We start from the raw sequence: 23,648 nt of genomic DNA, 5'->3' as shown, positions 1-23,648 counted from the left end.
CTGAGTTGGAAAAAAAAAAAAAAAGCTCACAGCTAATGGAACAAGAATGTCACTCAACTAATAAATGTGGTGTGGACAGAAAGCTAGATGGACAGTGGGACATGAAGCCCTCAAAAAACACTTAATGAGCACCAGTTTCTGTTTTCAGTTGGGGATGGCTGACTATAGGTCTCATTTATCTCCAAAATACTCATTTTTTGGAAAGAAAACAATATCATTTTTTATTTTATTTTTAAGATTATTGCTCTTATCAACATTTTAAATAATGCAGACCTAATTGAAGATGCTGCAATTAGACCAAAAGTGTTATTTAAATACCGGTAAACTGTTAAATCAGAATTGAACTCACAAGAGTTATGGGTGTGGATTTTAGATGAATTGTTTTCAGCTCTATATTCAGTAATAATGAACTTAGCTAGACTTTCAAACCAAGCTTGAAGGCCGCCAATTCAACAAAAGCGTAGAGTTTAAGCACAACTGTGTGTTTGTGTGTGTGTATAACGTTTCATGTTCAGTGTGTGTATTACCTGTTGCATCGTGGTCCTGTGTATCCAGGCGGACACTGGTCGCACAGCAACTCCCCTTCTTCACCTAGGTGGCAGGTGGGGCTGAAACTATCGTGGTTGCCATGACGACGTTGTTGTAATAGTTGTTGTTGATGATTTCGGTAGCGTTGTCCCAGTGTGGAGTACGGGAGGACGAAGAGGAGGAAGAGGAGAGGACAGAGGCGAGTTAAAGTCATTGTTTCTGTCCCCTTACACACACTCACACATAAACACCTGTGTTCCTACTTTCACTTTCCAGTCTTCACATTCACACTCTAAAAGACACACCCACACACACACACTTCAATTTCCCCTCTCTCTCTCTCTCTCTCTCTCTCTCTATCTCAAACATCTACGAGTCTGTACTTCCACACACTCCTGATTTTGAAAACACTCTTCCTCCCTAAGAACTGAACTGTACCAAAAATGAACAGAGAGAGAGAGAGAGAGGGGGAGAGAGAGAGAGAGAGAGAGACAGAGAGAGAGAGGCAGGCAGACAGACAGAGTAAAACGATAGTCTCTCACCCTCGTTCTCTCACCCTCCCACTTCCATAAACTATAGATAGTTCTCCTGGCTCGAGTTCTCGGCCCCGGACTGATTCACTTGCTGACTGACTGGCTCACTAACCGTGAGCTGGCTCACCGAGTTACAAGTAAGCTCGTTTGGCCAGTTCAACACAAACAACAACAACAACAACAAAATATAAAATAACACGTAGTTGTTGTATACAATGGATTATATTTAAACCAGCTTTACTAAGACACTTAACACTTTAGCTGTGAAATAAACCTACTTACCTAACGTACTGTACTACACATGTTTTTCAGTCATATATACAACTTTTAGAACATTGTTAACTTTAATTACAGATCACATGCTGCTACTGTCAGAGAGGGTAATATGGATAAAATCCTCCATCACAATACAAGCAATAGAATAAGATAAACCGTTCATTGAGAAATTATCCGGACAGGAAAACCTCAATATACATTGTACTGTAAAATCTATGTCAAAAATGTAACAGTCACATTACCTAACCTGATGCTACTACAACAACAGGTCACTGAGCTGAGCTTCAAGTATGCCTGGAATGAAGCCAGCGGAGAGTTAAGGTATACAGTAATACAGCTCATCAAAATAATCTGCTGGATAAGTTTAATGACTGCGCTTGGTGGTATCCTGATCACCAGACCGGGCCTGGCAGCGCAATCCCAACCCACAAAATATCAAATGTGTGTGTAAGGCTACATAATAATAGACGGATATAACAATAGACAAAGATTAATAGTGCAAATTTCAAGCGACTCTGATTCGTGACCATAAAGTATCTGTTTCTTATGCTGACTAAATTTGGCTATAAAGGCATAATGTCTCCAAGAATTATGGGTAATATACAAAATAGACCATGATGACACAAATTTGGCTTCCAATTACAAGAAAATGGTTCAGAATCTAAAAAAATACATCAGCAATGTTTAGGTCATATTTAGGTCATCTAAAAATGTAGAAATGTTTTTGCAAAGTTTGGCAGAGATTGTGGAAGGACAGTTATGAAAAAAAGACAAATCAAAGTGGAGGTAAATCTGCATAGGTGGAGAATGACCTTCATGGATGGATAATTGACCAAGGAGCTAAATTTAACTGAAATCTGTTGAATAGATGTAGATCTAACTGACAAACTGCCAAATAAAAACACTAAAAAACCTCATTGCAGCAGGGTGATTAAGCCTCGGCGTAAATAAAGCGGAACAGCTTTCCAGGACTAAACTGATTTCTATTGATTCGCTGTAAATCGCCTCCGTGATTCCTGTGCTGCAACTAATATGGACATCACTTCATCTGATGTTCATAAGAGGTTAGGCATCACTGCTAACAACAGTCTGACTGGCCGGCTGGCTGGCTATTTGGGTGGTTGGCTTCAGTGAACATAAGGGACTAGATGGCTATTTCGAGTGGCTGAAAGGCACAGCACCTTCAAGCTATTATTACTGCAGTGGTTAGAGGGAGGTAGAGAAGAGGAGAGGTGACAGAGAGAGAGAGAGTTGTGTCTTTCTTTAGCTCTGAGAGTTTTGGACATGACGTGTCATGACTGCATCAAGATTCTCAGCTGCTGCTGCCAGTGTGTGTGTGTGTGTGTGTGTGTGTGTGTGTGTGTGTGTGTGTGTGTGTGTGTGTGCCCATGCTGGTGACATCTGTGCACCAAACACACAGCATCTCTCTCTGGTTGTTTGGGGAAACTGCAGCTCTATGAAAGAAGATGTAAACGTCTACGTTAACCAGATCTTAAATATTGTTTCAACACAGCTGAAGTTGTAGTAGAAATCCACCCACAAAAAGAAGAGATAATTTGACAGCCGCCGCCTCATTTCAGTTGAACATTCGCTTGCAAGTAACAACCACTACATGACAACATGGAAACAACATGGTGGTTGTAGTTTATCAAAGCAGGCATAATCAATATCTTTACATTAACAATGTATTAAATGACAATGTAACAATGGGTTGATTGTAATGATGAACCTGCAGAGAATTATCTCCTGAATCTGCAGCTCCTCTGTCCTTTACAAGTCTCAGCTTATTGTTTAGCTGTCCACCTGCAACTTTACTCTTTCCGTTCGCTCTCACTGCTCTCATGCCTTCATTTTCGGCCACAGCAGACAGCTATCTTTAGCTAAAAAAAGATCTAAGAAAAACAAAACCCATTGTGCATTACCAAAAGGCAGACCAACATAGTTAGTGACAAGCTGATGAACATAATGGAGATACAGAGATGCTAAAGAACCATATTTTTCCTTCAGGAGTTGGTGGAGACCAAAAACAGAGACATTAGACTTGCAGTCAGACGGACACAGACATGACTCCAAATGACTGATAATGTTGTTCTGTATCTGCTAGATGTGCAAATGAACATCTGTTTTCTAACAAGTTCACCGAATCAATTTAAAAGGTGATGATATGTCAGTGTTTTTTATATAAGTCTTATAGAGGTCCCCTATTAAATTAGGTAATCCCAGATTTTTTTCTATATTCCCTTGCTCAAACCTTCAAAAAAAGGTTCATTATGAACTGCTAACAATTTGATACATGAATCATTTATTATGAGTAAAGTTGGACAGTATTTTTCTACCCTCAGAAGTTAATTTCCAGCTATTTTTACTTTTACAATTTTTTTTTCTTACTTGAGCAACAATAGTTTGAACTGTGAAGCAAGCACAGCATGAGCAGTGTGCCGTATGAGAGCGATGGAATCATAAAAGGTTTGTTTTAAACGCAGTTAATGACTTGCGGGAGAGGTTTGAGTTTGCTACTGTGTCAGTTTTTTTCACCACAGTTATGTTAATTCAGCCAATTGTGGGCATTTCCACCCACAGGGACGATGTTTGCCCACTTGTATTGATGTTTCTGACTGTGATGATGATATTTCTATTCATGTCTTTACAATTATATTCCTACTCACAGTGATGAAGCCTCTATGTGTGGTGATGTTCTTTAAGGACAGAAATGTGGTGTCAGGGGAGGAGAGAGGAATGTTATCAAGAGACAGGTCAAGAAGAGAATTGGGGCCATGGAGTCACGGGTGTCAGCAGTAACAGAGTTGGGCGTTTTGTCATCATAGCGGCATTAGCCCCAATGTCTTCAGAACCTACTTGTTGCTGGGAAGATTGAGTGGGCAGGCACAGGATTGACAGTCTGCAGGGGACCCATGGGTGGCGTTACCATAGTATCCAGGTAGGCAGGTGTCACAGTGGGGGCCAGTGGTGTGGTGGAAGCAGTCCTGGAGGAGACACACGGGTTAAAGTTCATTTATGTCGAGAGAACAAATCAAGCATTTGGCAAACAGACCGTCTGACTGTTAACCTCAGTGTCATGAGAAGATCAGTATCTGTGATGATGAAAAAGTCCTGACAACCCATTGTGTTTCTCATTATCTTAAATCATTAAAACAAATCAGATAGCATTTAATCTATTTCCAAACAGGTCAACCATTTTCAATTTTTTTCTCATTTGCTTCACTTGTAAATTTTCAATTCTCAAATCCAAGACTAAATGTAATCCTACTGGTGATTATCAGAGTGCGTGTTTAGAGTTTTTCTTTGTTTGCTGCAATGCAAGTTAACACCTTGATAAGTAATCCATCCAATACATGTGTTACAGACAGGACAAGCTGAGTTTGCATTGTAAACGCAGTGTGGTGAGAAAAATGCTGAACACACACAAGTAGCACCACGGCCGCTTTTATCATCCTAAAAACAATGATGAAGATGAATTAGGAGCCACAATTAAGTTAATTTGTAGTTAATAGCTGGGGAGGATGCACGTTAGGACTGAGAAGAAAACAGAGGAGCTAACAACAGATCTGTTCTATTTTAGTGTATTGTCACACTTTGCTTAGAGAGGTTAAAGGTTCGAAAGGTAAAAACTAATCGGCTCAAGTGTTTCAATACTGTAATAAGAAGAGAAGACATTTTTTTGATATATTTGTACAAAAACACAAATTAATGTTATTAAGTAAAGCTGTCAAATCAAATTATTATCTTGCACACAGCGGCTGGAGGAACAATCTCCAGGAGGTCAACGTTAATGATATGGTCCAGGAATAGCATTACATTTTGTTAAAGTAGTAACCGAGCACCCGGGACCCACAGGTATAATTTCAACCTGACACTTGGTTGCTAATGTAGCTCAAAATGTATCAACAAATTTCAGTGTTGGTGAAAATTGTAAGCTGCAAAATTGTTATTATTATAATTGTTCTTATTATTCTTATTATTTAGAGCTTTTCCTTCAACCTTGGTGCTAAGAACTGATCGCCAGGATGTTTGCACACACAAAGATCAACTGATAAAAACCCAATTTCAATCAAACGTTAACGAGACATATTTTGTTTTGTTTTCAGACTTATAGACTGTTGCTGCTCAACTACTGAACTTGTAATGATACAGTCCACTCACAGTTTGGACTTACACAGCTTTGATGGTTCGATACACTTCACTATTTTTGAATAAGTTTAACTGAGAACAAATTATGATAGAAGACAGAATTGGGCAAAAAGTAAAGAAACAGATTGTATTTCTCAAAAAAGAGAAAATGTACCTTTATTGTTCCCCTATTTTATTAATTCTTTGATTATCATGTTTCTACTTATTGATTTTTTTTTCCCACCAACAAACAATGCGACCTGCACAAAAACAGGTATATCAATCAATCAGCATCTCAGGTAATAAACACTCTAAACTACAAGTAATGTATTTCAAATGAATCTCTGCTGTGAGAGGATCAGCATGGCCTTGTATATTTGTTGACATTGTGACTCCTTGACTGTTGACAACTGGTAATATAAAAAATACCACTTGCAACACAAGTTCAGTCTAAATCCTTCTAGTTAATGAGCATAATTGATGACCTTATTTAGACTGCCTCAGAGCTCTAACAGTAACATCACATAATGTAAATACATAATGTAGAGTTTAGAGTAGAATTTTTTTTTTTTACTCTTGTATTTTAGAGTTTGGGTCATTTAACAATTCAAGTAAGCTGAAACTGTGTTCCTGTGGGGAGGTTGTCCCCAGTGTGTGTGTGTGTGTGTGTGTGTGTGTGTGTCTGTGTCTGTGTCTGTGTGTGTCTCAGAGTCTCTGTGTCATTTATTCTGAGAAGGAAATGATATGGAACATAACTGACTCTCACACACACACACACTTAACCTATAGGACCATGGCATCATTCACTCATTCAACTATAGCCAGAGAACACATTCCTCAGGGAAGGAGTGTGTTTGCATCTGTCTGTCTGCTTGTCACTGTGTATGAATATGTATAGAGGAGGGTGTGTGTGTGTGTGTCTCTGTGTGTAAGAGAGAGAGATTGAGCCTGTCTCCCTGTCTTTCTTCATGTGTGTGCTTTCCCTCTGACATATCCCAGCATGCTCCTCATCTATAATGAAACATAACATGGTAATACAAAACCCAAAACTGTGTGTGTGTGTGTGTGTGTGTGTGTGTGTGTGTGTGTGTGTGTGTGTGTGTGTGTGTGTGTTAGTTTGATGCTAACTGACAGGTTAAGCCTGAGGCATTGTGTAGACTGGGGAGTGACAATGCGTGTGCAGATGCACAAGAGCAGGTTGGCATGTATGTGTATATGTGTGTGCACTGAGTATTTTTATGTTTCTGTGTGTGTGTGTGTGTGTGTGTGTGTGTTTGTGTGTGTGAGAGAGAGTGTGTGTGTGTGTGTGTGTGTGTGTGTGTGTGTGAGAGAGTGAAAGTGTCTCACCCTGCAGTTCCTTTAGTGGCCACTAGATGGTGACTCGAAAAGGACGTAATTGGAAGGTTATTAGTAGGAAAAATCTTCAACCTCTCCCTTTAAGATAAACTAGTGCCAAAGTACATCTTTTCCATGTGAACTCATACATCTCATTTGAGTCTTCTTGAAGCTAAAAGATGGGTGTGTCTTCCATTTAAAAGCTCTAACAGTAGTTCCTGCTTCCTTGCACCACCTCAGCTTTAGACGTCCCTAAACTTCAAACTTGTCTCTAACACAAAGGAGTTAAGATCATAGCCTAAAAGCGAAAAACATTTCAGTGACAAAGCAAACACTTCATTCTTCTTTTTCTACAATTTATAGGGCAAAGAGTGAACTGTAAATTGACCATTACACATGAACAATCAAGGGCTCCCAACAGAGTTAAAACTCTCTCAATTATTCATCTAAAAACATCAATGATGTCAACATGAGTAAGTTGATGGTTTTAAGCTCATTTACTTATGACAGACGCTTACACTTACCATTATACCATAATGATGATAAACGGAGTGACACCTTAATGCTTTAAAATATACATTTTGTCAATATTTAATGTGTTTACAAGCACAGTACAAACAATATTCTATCTGGATGAATTCCGTTGCTTTAAATATTCTGCACATTTATAGAAATATATTGTTTCCCATTTTGGTATTATGTTTTGACATTCTATAAATATCAAAAGTGACTAAGCCTTTTCAACACCAGACATGAACAGTATGCATCCTGTTTCACTGTTGTTTTTTCTGTTTGTTTCCCTTACTAATTTAAAAGTAAAAAAGGAGTTTATAAAATTACAGATACAGTATATTGAGAACTGAATTAACCCATAAATGATGAAACAGAGACGCAGAAAAGTGGTTTAATCAACTTATTAATGATCTTACCAGGCAGTGTCCTGTGACCTCGTGGCATTGTGTGGCGTGTCCGTGGCAATGACAAGCTTCACACACACCGTTATACAGATCTCCATTAAGCCTCCGAAAACCAGGAACACATGCCTGAAACACACACACCCACACAATTAGACAGACATGTACAGTATGTGTGTCCATATGTGCAAAAAACACCAGTAAATCAGCTCCATTCTGAAACAACACATTGATTTGACATTGTTGTTTTGGTGAGGAGGCTTTAAAGGATTGTAGCGGTTTTCTTTTAATCATCCATGTTTAATATTAATGAGACAAGTAAAACATTTAAGATTCAGGTCTACTAAAAGCAAAATACAATAAAACCATGCTTTAGGGTTAGTGTTTCAAAGTGTAAAACAGGTTTATATTTCCAAAAAGATCTTGTAGGTCATGTTGTATCTTATATCACTGTATTATTAATGGTTTGATGCAATGTTTTTATGGGGTTTTTTTTGTTTTATGAGATTTTAAGAAAGAACAGCTTCTATCAATGTGTGAAAAGCAACACTTTTTCAGACTTGCAGATACCAAGATTGTTGCAATTAAATTTGAGAAGATTATAGCGGCAATTCACGAGTTCTAACCGTTTTGCACTCAACCGAGAGAAGCAGCGGAATTTTAGCTACTTAATGCTTTGGTTGTCCTATTCCCTATAACAACCTGAAGATATCTGCCAAGTTTTATGATGATCAAACAATCGGTAAATGAGTTATCATTTGTGATAGAAATGTGCTTCTCATTCACCCAAGGCTGTATACCAAGTTTGGTATTGATAAAGTAAAGATTTGAAAAGTTCTATTCATTTTACTGTTTTTAATGTTATGCTAATTAGCTCATAATGGTAGTCGCTATTATCACAAAGCCTTTTTGTAGAGAATATTGACCTGCAGCTGAGAGGTAAATTTGATGGGCGATGTTGATGGGACTCGTGACGGGGGCAGCCTTTGGTAGGCCTGTTCCCTATCACAGCACAAAGATATCTGCTAAGATTTATGATGATTGGACAAATGATTAATGAGTTATGACCAATATCGGCTAAGCCCTCCCTTTTGAAGATATATTTGTTGATGGTGGCCATGTTTTCCAACCGATCTTGCTCATTTATAATAGAAATTTGTATCTTCATCTCCCAAGGCTGTATACCAAATTTGGTGTTTCTAATCTAAAAAAAAAATTCAAAAAAGTCCTATTCATTTTACTGTTTTTCAAATTATGCAAATTAGCAAAAAAATTATCCAGACAGGCTTCTATAGTTTAATTGGCTTTTTTGTAGAGGACATTGAGCTGGACATGTGTGTCAAAATTCAAGTCAATCAGACAAATGGTGTGAGGGGCGTGGCCTTTTGAAAATTAGCCTTAATTACAGCACCACTATGTGGCCGACTGCGCTCATACTTCTTGGGCCAGCAGCACAAATCATTTCCAGTTATTCTAAGTTTTGTGTTTCTCGCTCATTCCAGCTCACGGCAACTTGAGCCGCGGCAGAAAGCACGGGGTTAGAACTCTAATTATTAAGTCTATTTTATCCAATATGTTAAAAACTGTGATGCTTACTTTGTAAACTGACATTTTATTTTTGTACAGGAAATGTTTAAATTGCAGCAGTTGTGTGTCTGTGAGTGCATGCGATTGTGTGTGTGTTTACCTCACAGGAAGTTCCAGCATATCCAGGAGGACAAGAACAATTTTCTACAGCTGTTGCTCTCTGCTCTCCTCGGGCAGAGGGATTGGCTACCTGCATTGAGAATGAGTGGAGTCTATGTACGTACATACACACACACACACACACACACACACACACACACACACACACACACACACACACATATATATATAGATATATAAAGCATTAACATGTGGCACACTGGTAGTCCATCTGTTTTTACATACGCGTTCACATACATAAACTGGGCTGTTTGGCTGATGGGGCTTTTATAACTTTTATAACCGGAGTTCATTCTCTCAGGTAGAATTACAGCAATAAGCTTCACCCATCAAAATGATTCACCCGGCGGACGCTATGGAGTTTGCATGTTCACGCCATGAGTCTGTCACTTTGTTAGTCAATTTAAACTGCTGCTCACTCAGTGATTGGCTGCTGCCCCTGATCCTCAAGGATAAGTGGGTATAGCTAATAGGTGCCTGGGTGGATGATTTGTTGGAATTTTAAAGTAAGAAAACAATACTAAGATACTAAAATGCTAAAACTAATACTGGCTATGTCCAGGACACTTGGCCCGCTTCATGTCATCATCCCATAATGCCCAAGTGTCATAGTGTGTGCATGTTTCTGTTCGTACCTGTACACAGCGCTGGGTTCTGTGCTGTAAGAGGCCCGGACCATCACTCTCGTCACATTGGCTAACACTGACAAGAAATCCCTCCGACTAATCACTTGTCTTGTCTCTGAAACCAGGAAGTTCTCTGGAAGGAGAACAATATGATTGGTGCTTGGTGAGGACGGGTAAACCGGCTGGCCAAACCTTCTGTCTATGATCTTCATCCCGCCGCCCTGTTACAGAAAGAAGAAAAACATATTGTTGATTCTCATATTTTCTCTTCTTTGATGCAATTAACTTATAATTCCATACATCTAAGACATTTGTGTTCTCTAAAAGTCAGCCTCTTTCATGAAAAGACCATCATATCCAACTGATTGGGGGATAAAAAGAGAGTGAGAGTGAATGATGTGTCATTAGGTAATGCGCTGCAGTTTCTATTGACATTTTGAATGGACTGAATGCAAAGTGAACTGAGGCCAGGCCTGGTATCTGACTATCTCTTGTTGAGAACAGATCAATGGCATGTAGCAGCTAACGCAGAGTGACAACGACTGATGGAGAGGGGGAGAGGGAGAGAGAGAGCTTACCGTGCCAATAAACCATTAAATAAAAACTAATTGAAAGAGAGGAGATGGAGGGAGACATAAAGAGATAGAAAGCAGTGGCAGCGTAGAGAAATACACAGACAAAGACGGAAAGAAAGAGCAAGGCAGATTGACAAGAAAAAAGACAGTCACCTTAGAGAGAATTGTTTTCATGTCTCTGACAGAAAGGCTTTTAATGTGCATATTTTATTGTCTCTCACTTCTATTTATCACACCTAAAAAAAAATCAAATTGAGTCATTAAAGGATAAGGTTGGCACTTTCCCATATTTTTCTTATTGTGAACAAATCCCATGAAAAGACCAAAACCAACAATGTGTTAGTCCATGTCACAGTACCACAATGCCTTTTCATCTGCTGTAACCAGACAGGCCCATTCATTCCTATTGAATGCGGTCACAAATGTATAGTTTCATTTTTAAAAAGACAAAGTTCCTAAAACAGCTGGGCACTGTCATTTCTAGCCCAATTTAAACAAACAGAAATAAACAGTGCATTTGTAGGGACCGTTTTCAGCTGGGGATTTGTGAGTATTAACAGTAACAGGACGGTATATGTGAGATGGGAATGAAAAATGAATGACAGTGTGGCTCATTAATGTATTTTTAATCATTTTTGCACTACAGTGGAGCTCTTTAGAATCCAGGATTAAGCTGTACCGAGCCTCGGCTACACAGGCAACACTTGTCAGTAGAATCAGTTCATTGTTGCTTTGTGAGCCGCCATGGGACTGCAGATGAAAATAAGCTTCAAACTAACTCTAGTATAACGTATCAAATGACAGCATTTATATTTAATACAGTGCATGGTCCCTTACAAAAAAAATTACTATATTACTGTCAAGTTGGATGCTGTTCAGAGCCACTTTTTCAGGTCATATCTGAATAATGTATTTCTATTTGTTTACACCTCTAGCTTCCACATTTCCTTCAACCTGTTATTGACATTCTAGAAATAACATCTTGAACTACTTCTAACAATACTCAAAAGAACTCTGTCAAAACATATTGTTTTGCACTGGTGAGAAATACATTTGGAAAGTAGAATGAAACTGATTTCCTTACAGTGGTTTTAAGCTAAATGAGAACCCCAAGACACACATACGGCATCTCCAGAGCAGAACACTGGTGGCGGTTGTTATTGTTGCCGTGAAAGGCTTGGTATTTACATTTCTTTTAACTGTGCTGATGGAGGCTGATAAAGTGGGCATGGATTGAGAGAAAGACACGGAAATCAACAAAGCCATACAGACAAACGAAGACAGAGAGATTATTGTCTATTCACATCCCAAATAGTTACAACCAAGAGACGAGCTGCTTGCGCTTCACAGAGCCATGCAGCAAACAATACCACAACTTGATGCAGATATGCAGAGAGAAAACAGATGGGGGGGGGCACAGAGGAGAGGGAGAAAGTTGGTTGACAGTGTGTAGGTGGATCATTATTGTCATCATTTGGAGAGGCTTTTTGTTGACAACAAGACCAACACTTGTCCTCCTCTCCTCCTCCTCCCATCTCCTCCCAGTCTGTCGATCTCACTGACGCAGCTTTAAATAACACAAGCTCATTGGTCTGTGACTGTCCATCTCTCAGTTTTCATTCTTTCCCGTTTCTTTCCCTCTATGTTTCTTTTTTTCCTTCCTCTTTTCTTTCCCTCCTCCCTGTTTATTTTCTTCCCTCTCTTTTTCTCCCTGTTTCTTTCCTTTGTTTTTTTCCTTTCCTCCTTCAATTTTCTCTTTTCACCTTAACCTTTCTTTCCTTTCTTCCTTCTTACCTTGTTCTTTCATTTCCTTCTTTCCTGCATCTCCTTTATCTTTTTCCTTCCTTCCTTACATTGTTTCCATCCATCTTCCCTCAGTGTCTGCTTGTTTCCTCCTGATCTTTCTTTCCCTTTTTCCCTTCTTTCTCCCTTCCACTTTTCTACCTTCCGTCCTACCATCATTCATCCTTCCTTTTCTTCCCTACTGTCTTCCTCCTTCCATCATTTGTTCCCGTTTTCTGTCTCTCTTCATTTCTTACTATTGTTTCCTTCTCTTTCCTATTTTGCCTTTTTTCCTTCCTCCTTTATATTCTTCTTCCCTTCTTTACATTTTTTCAGTCCACTCATTTCATTTTGACAAACCTAAAGAGATTTTGCAAACTTTCAATACAAATGTTTGCATTTGTGTCCATATTCAATTTAAAATTCCCCCTCTACAGGATGAAACCTTTAATTCATCTTTTAATTTTTTTTTTTTTTTTTTTTACCTCTAATGAATTTTTCCCAGTCAGTGTCTGAGAGGTAGATACTTCTAGCAATTGCAGCCTATTACAGACACACAATCTGAAAATCTTTCAAACTATTCCAATTAACATTTCCTTTTTCACATGTCATTGGTTGAAAGTTGTATGTGCAAAAATAACGGGATCATTTGTAGAGCCCTGGCACACTGTGAACATGCATAACCACACACACACAAACGTGCCTTTTGTGATTGTGTGTGTACTGTGCACTCACACACACACACAAACACACAATGCTGTTTACTGATATAGGAGATATAAACAGTTAACTAATAGTGTTGTTGCTTTGCTTATTGCTGCCATGCATCATATTGCAACCTGCTCATTATAAAGACATACAGAGAGCAAGGAGAGGGGGAGACTATCTGCATTTTTTATTGCTAAGTTCAGCATTTCTCTGCCAGCTGTAGCTGCTAATGTGCGTGTGTGTGTGTGTGTGTGTGTGTGTGTGTGTGTGTGTGTGTGTGTGTGTGCGTGCGTTTTTAACAGCTTTCATTTGCTACTTCATTTAGTGGTTTTCACTGGTGTAAGAGTCAGTGGCTTGTGGGAAAAGATAAATAATGCTGCAGACACAAGAACATAAAACCCGCATTCACAGTGTTCATGTGGGTTTGCTCTGGTTGTGACCACCACCTCCCTGAGTTAGAAACACTCTTTGTCAATGTCCTTGACAGATGTGGAGCCTATTTCTGGACTGCTCACTACTACTAAGGAATCTCCCAAATGTACCCACAGGGTTTAATAAAGTAAGACCTATTACACACACCTGCAAAACAGTACAGGAAAAGGCAGATATATTGTTAAACCGCTCTTTGTTTGAGTTCGATATATAACTATGCCAGTGCTCAATAATGTGTTTACCTTTGTGTGTGTTCGAAAAACTTACCTCTATGATTAGGTCATGTTCTGAGGTCACTCTAATTGCCCTTTGTTCCTGTTGGTCTGTAGTATAAGACACAGTGTAGACCACACTCCCTCCATAGGCTGAAAGCTGAGGAGAGACAGAGAAACAGAGATTAGTAAATTTGTTATTTGCAGAATGAATTTAATGTGAGAGCACTGGCACACAGCTGATGCCGATATCCAAAATAAGTCACACACGTTGGCTCACCGTGAGTACTTTACTGGCAGGTTTGGGGTGACACTACGTAACTTTTACAGCACAACCACCACAAGATGATTCAACACCAACAACCACCTGATAATTACAGGATGGTAAATGGCAAAACGTAGTGTAACAGTAGCACAAGTAGAGAAGAATCACAAAAACTCAGTAATGTAAGTTACACAGCAAAATCTCTCTAAAGTTTGCTAACTCTAGCCACTATAAGTTCCAGGTCATGACAGACCAAGTGAGGCTGGAGCAGCAGAATCCCTGCATGTACTGAGATATTTATTATTAATATTATAAAAATAATTATAACATATAATAATATTATACATTGCTCTTTAACTTTAATGTGTAGGAGCACGTGTGTTATTTCTTCTTTCAAATGTTGCATAGTCTCGCTTTTAAAGGAGAGTGCATCAACATTTGCTGCACTCCACTCCTGCACTGAACACATGAGGATTAAGAAGTGTAACCAAAGGAAACCAAACCCAAGAGAACAAAAGGAGTATAAATGAAGCAGTTTTACTCTAGTTAGTGGAGAACAAAAACGTATGGCAATATATTAATCATACACTGACAGTCGCACGACGGGAGCTAATGTGCTGACTGGCCACCTGTGTGTATCCAACAGTCTTTAGTCCAGACAGTGCATTTCACTCAACTGTCTTGTTTTGTGAGAACCTGTCGAAACATATTTCTGCAGCACACACGGTGGCACGGAAATAATGCAAGGTTTTGCTTCGAGTTTGAATTATGTTGAAATCTGAAGTGAAGCAGTCAATGCGTATTTCATAGACAGATTCTGATATGTGACGAAAACATTCTCACTTGTACACAGCTTCTTAAAAGACATATGTAAATCCCTTGATGGCAGCAGCATCACTGCACTGAAACGGCACCACTACTTTACCATCAACACAACAAAACCTCTGCTACCACTGCTTCTACTAAATGGTTTTTACCTAGATGTATTTTAAAACTAAGGAGAACATAAAAAAAAAGCTACAGTGTTTGTTGTCTTGTGTTGTTTTGGAGCAGTGTTTCTGTTGAGTCCACAGAATGAGCCTTAGCTGGAGAAACGCTGCGTCGGCATGATCCTGAAATTTATTATTCTGCTCCAACCTGAACAGTAATGGGCGGGAGAGCGAGATAATAATGCCATCATAAAAACAGAGAGAGGGGGACATTGAGGAAAAGGGGGAGAGAGACAAAGAAAGGGCTGGAGACAGAGAGAGAGAGTTAGAGAGGGAGTAAGAGGTGGGCTTAATATCTCTATAAACCTCTTCCATTCTACATCATTACTCTCAGTTCTTAAACTGGAAGGAGGAATCGTCCATTTCACAGCTGACTGAAAATACACACACACTTACACAGCAGCAGGCATGGAGGTGTACTTGGGTGGACATTTTATTGACTAACACTACTCTATTCTAATTTAACCCCATTTGCTGATTTGGACACCAGCAGACAGTAAAAAAAAGAGATAAGAAAAAAAAAAGAAAATGGTAGGGTTTAAAGCCACAGTGGACTGGCTGCTCGACCTCCTTTGCCATTAGTTCGTCTGCACTCCCACAGTGTGGACACTGCAACAAAACAGCAGCATGATGAAAGCAAAAGACACCACAGAGGATGACGTTTTACAGAGACGCACCAGAGCAGCAGTGTTGTGTGAGAGTACATGACATTATACTGTTTATAATCTGACATATACTGTGACAATTACAACTAGCTAAAAGATGATAAACTCAAAGCTGGGTGATAATTTTCTTGTACATGAAGCCCTCTTTTTTTTCCATTGCTAATGTGAAAATATTGAATGGTGAAACTTTGCAAAGACAAAATAAATATTACATTTTTATTCTTACATATTTTACAGTGGTACATGAGCAGTTTTGACAAAAATCTTTTGTCTTGTGATGCGTTAAAATAATACAGTGTCTACCTGTGACACCTTGTCTTAGGTTGTAAATGTCTATGAGCTGTGAGCGGTTTAACCGAGGAATGATTTCCCTTACGCGTTTATATCTTTTGGACATTTTTCATACATTCTGAAGAGTTAAAAATCAGCCCTGGATTTCCTGAGAACAAAACGGAGAGATGAATGACAAAAAAAAGAAGAATTTTGACATAGAAATAGCATGTGTTATGTTCTTATGATCTTATGACCTCAGGGTGTCCCTGGCCTCACATTGAGAAGTGGTGGTGGAGAGCAATATATAAATAAAAACATTAAAAGATTGCACAGGTCTGTGAGCACTTTAACTTGTGCAACAGGGCCTTGCATAAGAAGTTGATTTTCATGTTTCATGCTTGTTTGTATTATTAGTTGTGTTCGGTAACGACTCAGCGGCATACGAATTGGGGAGAAGAAAAGGCTTCTTCTGTGTCTCCCCAGGAACACTGCTGCACTGATAGCACTTGTACTTCTTTGTGGATTACTCTCTGTTCATTGAGCACACCTGAATTTAGCTATTTACTTTCTTTGAAATTATTGACATTTCCAAGAAAACTCATTTCTCTGACGCCATCCACTCAACCTGGACAATATCAAACGCTTTTGTCATGGCAACCTGATGACCAATCTCCACCCTGGGGCACAGGAAATAAAAGAAATAAAACACAGCAAAGAGAAGAGACCGACAGAATAGCACAGCAGGAGAGGGAAATTATAGCGAGGGACAGGGGAATTATGGGGAGTGGAAACGAAGGAACAATAAACACTCAGCGAACACAGCTACAACAGACCTCAGTCACATCCCCATGAGGGCTCAACAAAGCTGTTATTAACTATCAGTGGCCAGAATAAGAGGAGAAGCACATAATCCTTAAAAACCTAATCAAGGATGTGACAGTCTTCATTATAGTGAACCTTTGGGGTATATGAGTATACATCCGATTATGAAGGTCATTCAGTTTAATATTTGGGGGTAAAATACTATAAAGTAAAATAATCTCATATCACAACAGGGATACTTTCTGAAAGAAAAGAAAATATTGAACTTAATAGCTTGTTTAAGATGAGAATTTGTTGTAGAGCTTCTGGTGCAGTCACAGGGGGTACTTTGCATGCTGTGAGAAAATGCATGAAAAATCAGACCTAAAATACTGATGAAAGTTTTACTGACATGCATGGTAGCATCCTCTTGCTACTGTTTGTCAGAGTAAAAAGAAAGTGGACACAGAGAAGAGAAAAAACTGAAATAAGAACTGAAAAGAAAGGAGGTGTCAGACAGAACTGAGGAGAGAGAAACTAAAGATGGAGCAGGGGAGCGACACAAAAGATAAAATAAGAGGGAGGAAAGCAGAGAGGAGAGGACAGAGGAAACGAGAGGAAGAAAGTTATGATATTTAATTTGCTGCCTATGCTAAGGAGTGGGTTTGGCATTGGAGCAGGAAGAAGTGTGAAAATGAGTCACTATCGATCTCAGTCCTCCTCCAGGGTTCCCCCCGGAGCCCTGATGTAATATGACTTCTCCATAACTTTAAATAACAAAAGTCAGAGCATTTTAATCACCTGCAAGGCGTTTGGTCCATCCTGATTATAACACCTGTTATTCTAGAAAGGTTAGATTTCTGCTTCTGTTGGACTTTCTGAAGAGAAGTAAGAGCTAAAATACCATGGCACAGAGAAAAATCAGTGAAGCAAGATGGCAAATACTGGCACACCGCTGGTAAGTGACCCATTTAAGAAAAAAAAAAAAAAAAAAATCCCTGATGTTTTCTGACACCCAGAGATTTGATCAAATTAACAGACTTTATTGGAGACGTGCAGTTTAATATATTGTATAAAACAGCCATTAGAACATTCGTAAAGTTATGAAGAGGCTTAACGTACCGGGGTGAGACATCTTAAAACCAAAAACATGTTATTTATTTAGATAACAACAACAATAAAAGACAGAAAAAAAATGCAATAATCAACAGTCCAATTTTTTCAAAATACGTGCTTAAACTGTGTTATTCCATTTACAGAAGATATTTTCAATCGCATGTAGTTTCCCTCAGGGGGAAGACGACAAGAGGATACCTGAAAATTCATTAGCAAAACAATGCACACCGACAACTTCTTCCTGAACTCGCAGGAAAAACAAACCCATTCCCTCACACACAAATCACTGCCACTTGTTGCTGAAATTACTGACCGGCTTCACAGCGTCTAAACTGACAACAGAAAATGATCTCACCTCGAGGTCCATTTACTAGCTCTTGTGAATCTTCCAGTCATGTCACCTGTTCCTCTGCAGCAGAAGGAGTTTGGTAACTAAGGACCTCTCGCCTATGGCGAGCTAAAATTTGAGTGTGAAAGTTCACTCTTGCCAAATGATTTATGAATGACAACTTCTCAGTGCTCGGAAAATAAAAAAGGGAATCTCCATGACAACAGGCCAAACTACATCTACTGATGAAGAATCAAGTGATATAACTGAAACCTCCAGAGCAGCTATTAAATTGACCTTGAGGTGAGATCGTCATGTCAAGTGCTGTTTCTCACCTCAAGTTAACACATTTTCCCCCTTTCCTTGTCCCGCTACACATCAGCTGTCGGGACAGGACGTTTCTGCTCTCGCCATGTTCATCCATCATCCTAGCAGGAGTCTCGCTCTCTCTTTCTGTCCATCTCTGTCACTCTCTTTTCTCCAAATGATGAGCATTTTTTGTTTTAGAAGCTTTCATCTGTCTTTACTGTGAATCTGTTTGTAAATCTGGGTACAAGATGCAGACAAGGAGATCGGGATTTGACAGCTTTTAAATGCGGTTAGAAATATGGTGCGGACATTCTGTAACAATATATTTAATTTGACCAGTTTACTGCTCAAAAATTGTAAAAAAGCACCTTAGGACACCAATTATATGTAATGACACAACAAGAATATGCATTTAACGTCACCTTAGAACAAACTGAACTGAACTAAACTGAAACTCTGAGCAAACTTCATTTGATCTGCCGAGGGACATCATGTGATAGGGCGGCAAAAACTTCAGAATAAACATCTACTAAATGGACCTTGAGGTGCGATCATTGAAACTCAACTTTTAAGACAACATGGACATCAGATCAAAGATGAATAATCCAAAATTTAAATCCCACAAGGATCTCCTGAATTTCGAGTAAATGGATATGTTCTCATCACTTTGATTTTACACAGCAAATACAGAAACAGACAGGTTGGGTCTTTCTGATCATACACAAGGAGGGAAACTGAACTACAGAGATTATAGAGGTAAGAAACCACACCAACTTTGTAAATGCAGAAGACAAGGACCTTCTGAAAGTGCAAATTACTGCTGGGAGGAAGTCATTTCTTAAATTGAAATAAGCCATTAGTATGCAATGTTCTTTTGTGAAAACCACGTGCTAGCTCCTTCAGAGAAATATGTTTGCAGATCCACATTTGTGAGCATCAATTTTTGGAGAACATAAGCAGACAGAGGCAGGGAGATTGGGCAGGGGGGTGGGGGGGTGGGGGGGACAAAGGAAATCATCCTTCAGGAAATGAAAACCAGATTGTCACAAAAGCTTCAGAAAACAAACTCCCCTAAAGTGACACACATAAACAGACACCAACACACACATGCAAGCTTGCAGGCATACACACACAAATACGCAGCGAAACAAAGACACAAACACACACACACACACACACAGATAGAAATATAAACACACATGCACACCTGCGTCGTCCTCCTGATGCCTGTGGTTGTTTGCAATTGGTATCAGGAGTTTTCACTCTGTTTATCTACCGCTTACACACAGACAGGCTCACATACAGAGACAGACACACACAGACTATTGTTGTTCCAAGCAGTAGGGTTAGATTGGCTCCAGATGGACCAAAAGTCAGTGGAATGCTGAATAGCATACGACCAAACTGACCTTCTACGTGAGAGAGTGATATATGTTGAGAAAGTGAAAAGAAAGCCCTCGCTGAAAAATCCTGCCTGTCAGTATTAGTACTAAGAGCATGTTCAAGCGTGGTCTTGTCTGGTTCTGTATCTTCAGGGCCTTCTCTGTGTGCATTACGCCTGTTGGTGGGAGACGGATGCAGTATCCTTGAGGGAAACTGTGCAATCAGATTTCCTCCTGGTGTGGAGGGACACTGTGTCCATGGGGGTGTTCGTCAACCATGGCGACCTCTTGGAAAGAGCTGAGAGTTAGAGATGGCATTGTTTACATTGTTGACATTCCTTATAGTTTAATGACATGATAATGTAACTGGACAAGTCGCTGTGAGTGTGAATGACAACCAGCGTGTCTGTGGTCTGGAGTGTGGCACGCTGGAACAACAGCTTCTTCTTCTCTGGATGGAGTTCGGGTGGTTGGTTGTAGTTTGACTTGGTACTCCTCTGCAGCTTCCTGGGACTATAGGAGAATGTTTTGGCAGCTGCGGTACAGTCCTGCTTGCAAGATGTACGTGGGTTCTTGTTTTTGGGACTCCATGCATCCAGGACTAAAGCAGGGTCTGGGAATCCTGGCTGGGGGTGAGTTTGGAGGTATGTACCCTGAGTGGGTGCTGGCAGATTGGAATGAAACTAGAGAGTTGGGTTGCCAGCTGGTTGTTTGAGGTGCTCTGCATGGGGTTTGCCCTCAGATGAAGTTTGGGGTTACAAGCGGTCACTTGATGAGGTCTTCTTACTGGGATGGCCGTAGGGGGTAGATGCTCTTCTTGAATAGGCCCATAGACACTTGTGTGCAGACATACATGCAGTCATCTCCTCTTATGTACTTTCTACTAATAGTTATAATTAAGAAAAACTATTTAGGTTAGGGTTATGGCCCACAGTTTGTTGTACTTTTTGTGCTGCAGTAGAAACAACACTTATACTCACACTTGCCTGTGCCACACGAAAAGAAAAAAACAGAAGAAAGCAACATTGTTGACTCTTAAGGTGGTTTGCGTGCTCGACTATGACATGATAATTATCACTGTCGGTGGCAAAAGCAGAGAGGGTGAGATGTACTGTAACTCAGTATGCACATCTCATCCAGGAAGATGACTAAGAGCAGCTCATTTACCTCCAGCCTCTCAGAGCCAATCAATTATTGTTCTGCACTCCCACGGCTCACTGGCTCCTCAAAGTCAACTCCACCAGCTTGCTGTGTATCAGACTTGAAGTAACAAACAATGGCAAGTTGACACCCTATATTCAATAAGTTCAATGCTGATCCACCTCGGAGGATGGGGATCAGACTCGCATGTGGTTTTACAGACACTGCCACATTAAATATCAACATCATGCTAACTCTGTGATAATTATACGAATATATAAATACGAGACCATCAGCCTCTATACTGCATTAAACCGGTTGGATTTGACATAAGGTTGATTGCTTTACAGTGCAATGGAAGCTTTATGACACAAAGCTAGGCTCGTCTACACTCTGCTATAAATAGATTACACGTCGTCACAGATACCAAGACCTGCTGAGAGCTTTTATCTGGTCTCATGATCCAAGGAAAAGGCACAGAGGTGGGAACAACAAAAAGTAGCGTCCTCTTCAACATAGGGCAACACTGTCAACAGAAAATATGGTCTTAATTTCAAGATGGTAAACTGAATGCTGGCATGCACTCAAAGGTATAGTTTGTTTGATATTAATTATGTTTTTGTAATGGAAACATCTGTGAATCAGGATTGCAGTGGTTCCTGTTCTAACCAGGTGTGATGACTTTCTTTTCTCCGAGACATGGGATTGCTGCGCAGATCTCTGCACACACAAATGCGTATGATACGAAATTATTTGGTTGATGAAAACTGAAACAAATCAACTGTGATTAATGTAAAGGCACTTTTTTCAGCCGTGTGGGAGGGGAAATCCATCTTGTGCAATCAAGACCAGATTAGAAGTGGCACTATACACAAACTCCTCTACACACATTTCTCTCTCTCATAAATCACAGCTCAGCAGCTTGGTAAAATCTGATGTTCCTCTTAAAAAAAAAAAAAAAAAAAAAAAAGGATTCTACAAAAGTGTTTTTATAATATAAAAACACTTTTATGACAGTTTTCATTTGTCACAAGTGTTAAGTGTCAAAATCTACAATAAAGGTGAAATCAGAGCATTTTTCTTCACCACACTTCACAGGTTGCAGGTTTACAGGTTTGCACCTGTAGCAGGGTTTCCTCTTAAAGGATTGTTATTTTGTATTACTTCTTTAAAAGGACGATATAGAAAACAGGGAAGATGAAAAATGGCAACAGAAAGTTGGGGAAGGCAGAGTTAAAGTTACAGAGGGAGCTGGAGTGCAATGCAACAAAAGCTGACTTGTGTGTTTGTCAAGTTTCAGTATATTTCCAGCTTTCTTTCATCAGCTGTCAGCAAAGGATGTTTCTCCTCTCTCCATGTTCATCCATCATCACTGTATCTCCCTGCTTCAATCTCTCAGTACTCCCTCTTTCTCTCTTTCTGTCCATCTCTGTCACTCTCTTTTGTCCAAATGATGAGCATTTTTTTGGTTTTTGAAGCTTTCATCTGTCTTGACTGTGAATCTGTTTGTAAATCTGGGTACAAGATGGATAGAAGGAGATCGGGATCTGACAACTTTTAGGCTGTTAGAAATATGATTAAAATGATGCCTACACCGCGTAACAATATTTAAAACATTTCATTTCATTTCAATTTACTGCTCAAAAGAAAAAAAAAGGACAAAAAAAAGAGAACTCACTTCGACCTTAACACGCCAACAATCTCTAGAAAAAATGGAAACTTGAATCAGTACATTTCCATAACACTGCACAAATTCCTTCTGCTCAAATTGATGAAAACTTCCACAACAGCTATTAAATGGACCTTAAGGTGAGATTGTCACACAAAAAAAATATATCAATCAATGAAATGCCATAACATCCATTATTGGAGGTGGATGACTGTGAAAGAATAGCATCCAATTCTGGGGAGCAGCCAATGTTATATATTTTTCAAATATTTTAGATTTCTTTTTAAAGTATACTGTATTATGAATATAGTGCATGTGGACAATATTTTTCAAGTTTAAAAGTTTTTGTTTTTTTTTTGCCACTTGGGGGAAGAAAAACACGCTGTGAACACAAGGTTGACATTTCATCACCTCATGAAGTTGATGTGGTGAACATGTTTAAACATCCAGACATGTTGGCAACATTAGCTTTCATTTGGAGCTGTGTTTCTGGCCATTTGACAAATCATAAGGCTCCAATATTCACATTCACTTTTAGATCTGTTCTCCATCAACTCCTGAGGGAAATATCCAACTCTTCAGCTGCTAGATGCTCCACTATTTTCAGCTAGTTGTTAACTGTGTCAGTCTGCTGTCTAAAGCTGGGCAGGTAGCATACAGCAGGTGAATTAGAGCTTGCTGAAAACAACTACCTGTTGCTGCTGGGAACAAGGTTGGTGAGAGAGGAGAGACTGAGCCAAAACAATGAAGCTGCATGTTGTAAAACCAAAATAATTAGTTGAAAAATGCCACCGTGATAAATAGAGCTGAGGGGAGTCGAGCGATCATTCTAGGTAGGTTCATCACTACGGGCGACACCTTTCAAATGGACAATTTGTCCATTCTTAATATAAAAATATTAGGAGCTTTATGAGGCGCTTTAAATATTACATTTTGACCATACCATTTAAAAGTG

General features: G+C 39.4%; 1 protein-coding gene across 1 annotated transcript in view; it reads right to left on the bottom strand.

Annotated features, from left to right (window-relative positions):
* Positions 1-23,648, bottom strand: part of lama2 (laminin subunit alpha 2) — a 196,910-nt gene that overhangs the window by 104,433 nt on the left and 68,829 nt on the right. Inside the window, exons 15-20 of the mRNA XM_022765994.1 lie at positions 13,812-13,916; positions 10,057-10,268; positions 9,402-9,513; positions 7,730-7,843; positions 4,194-4,321; positions 528-614 (exon numbers count right to left, since the gene is read on the bottom strand). Coding sequence (XP_022621715.1) covers positions 528-614; positions 4,194-4,321; positions 7,730-7,843; positions 9,402-9,513; positions 10,057-10,268; positions 13,812-13,916 — 758 coding nt within the window. The remainder of the gene's footprint in view (positions 1-527; positions 615-4,193; positions 4,322-7,729; positions 7,844-9,401; positions 9,514-10,056; positions 10,269-13,811; positions 13,917-23,648) is intronic.

Source organism: Seriola dumerili, unplaced genomic scaffold (genome assembly GCF_002260705.1).
Source record: "Seriola dumerili isolate Sdu_G_001 unplaced genomic scaffold, Sdu_1.0 BDQW01000025.1, whole genome shotgun sequence".
Classification (NCBI taxonomy): Eukaryota; Metazoa; Chordata; class Actinopteri; order Carangiformes; family Carangidae; genus Seriola; species Seriola dumerili.
This window is presented reverse-complemented; position numbering and strand designations above follow the sequence as displayed.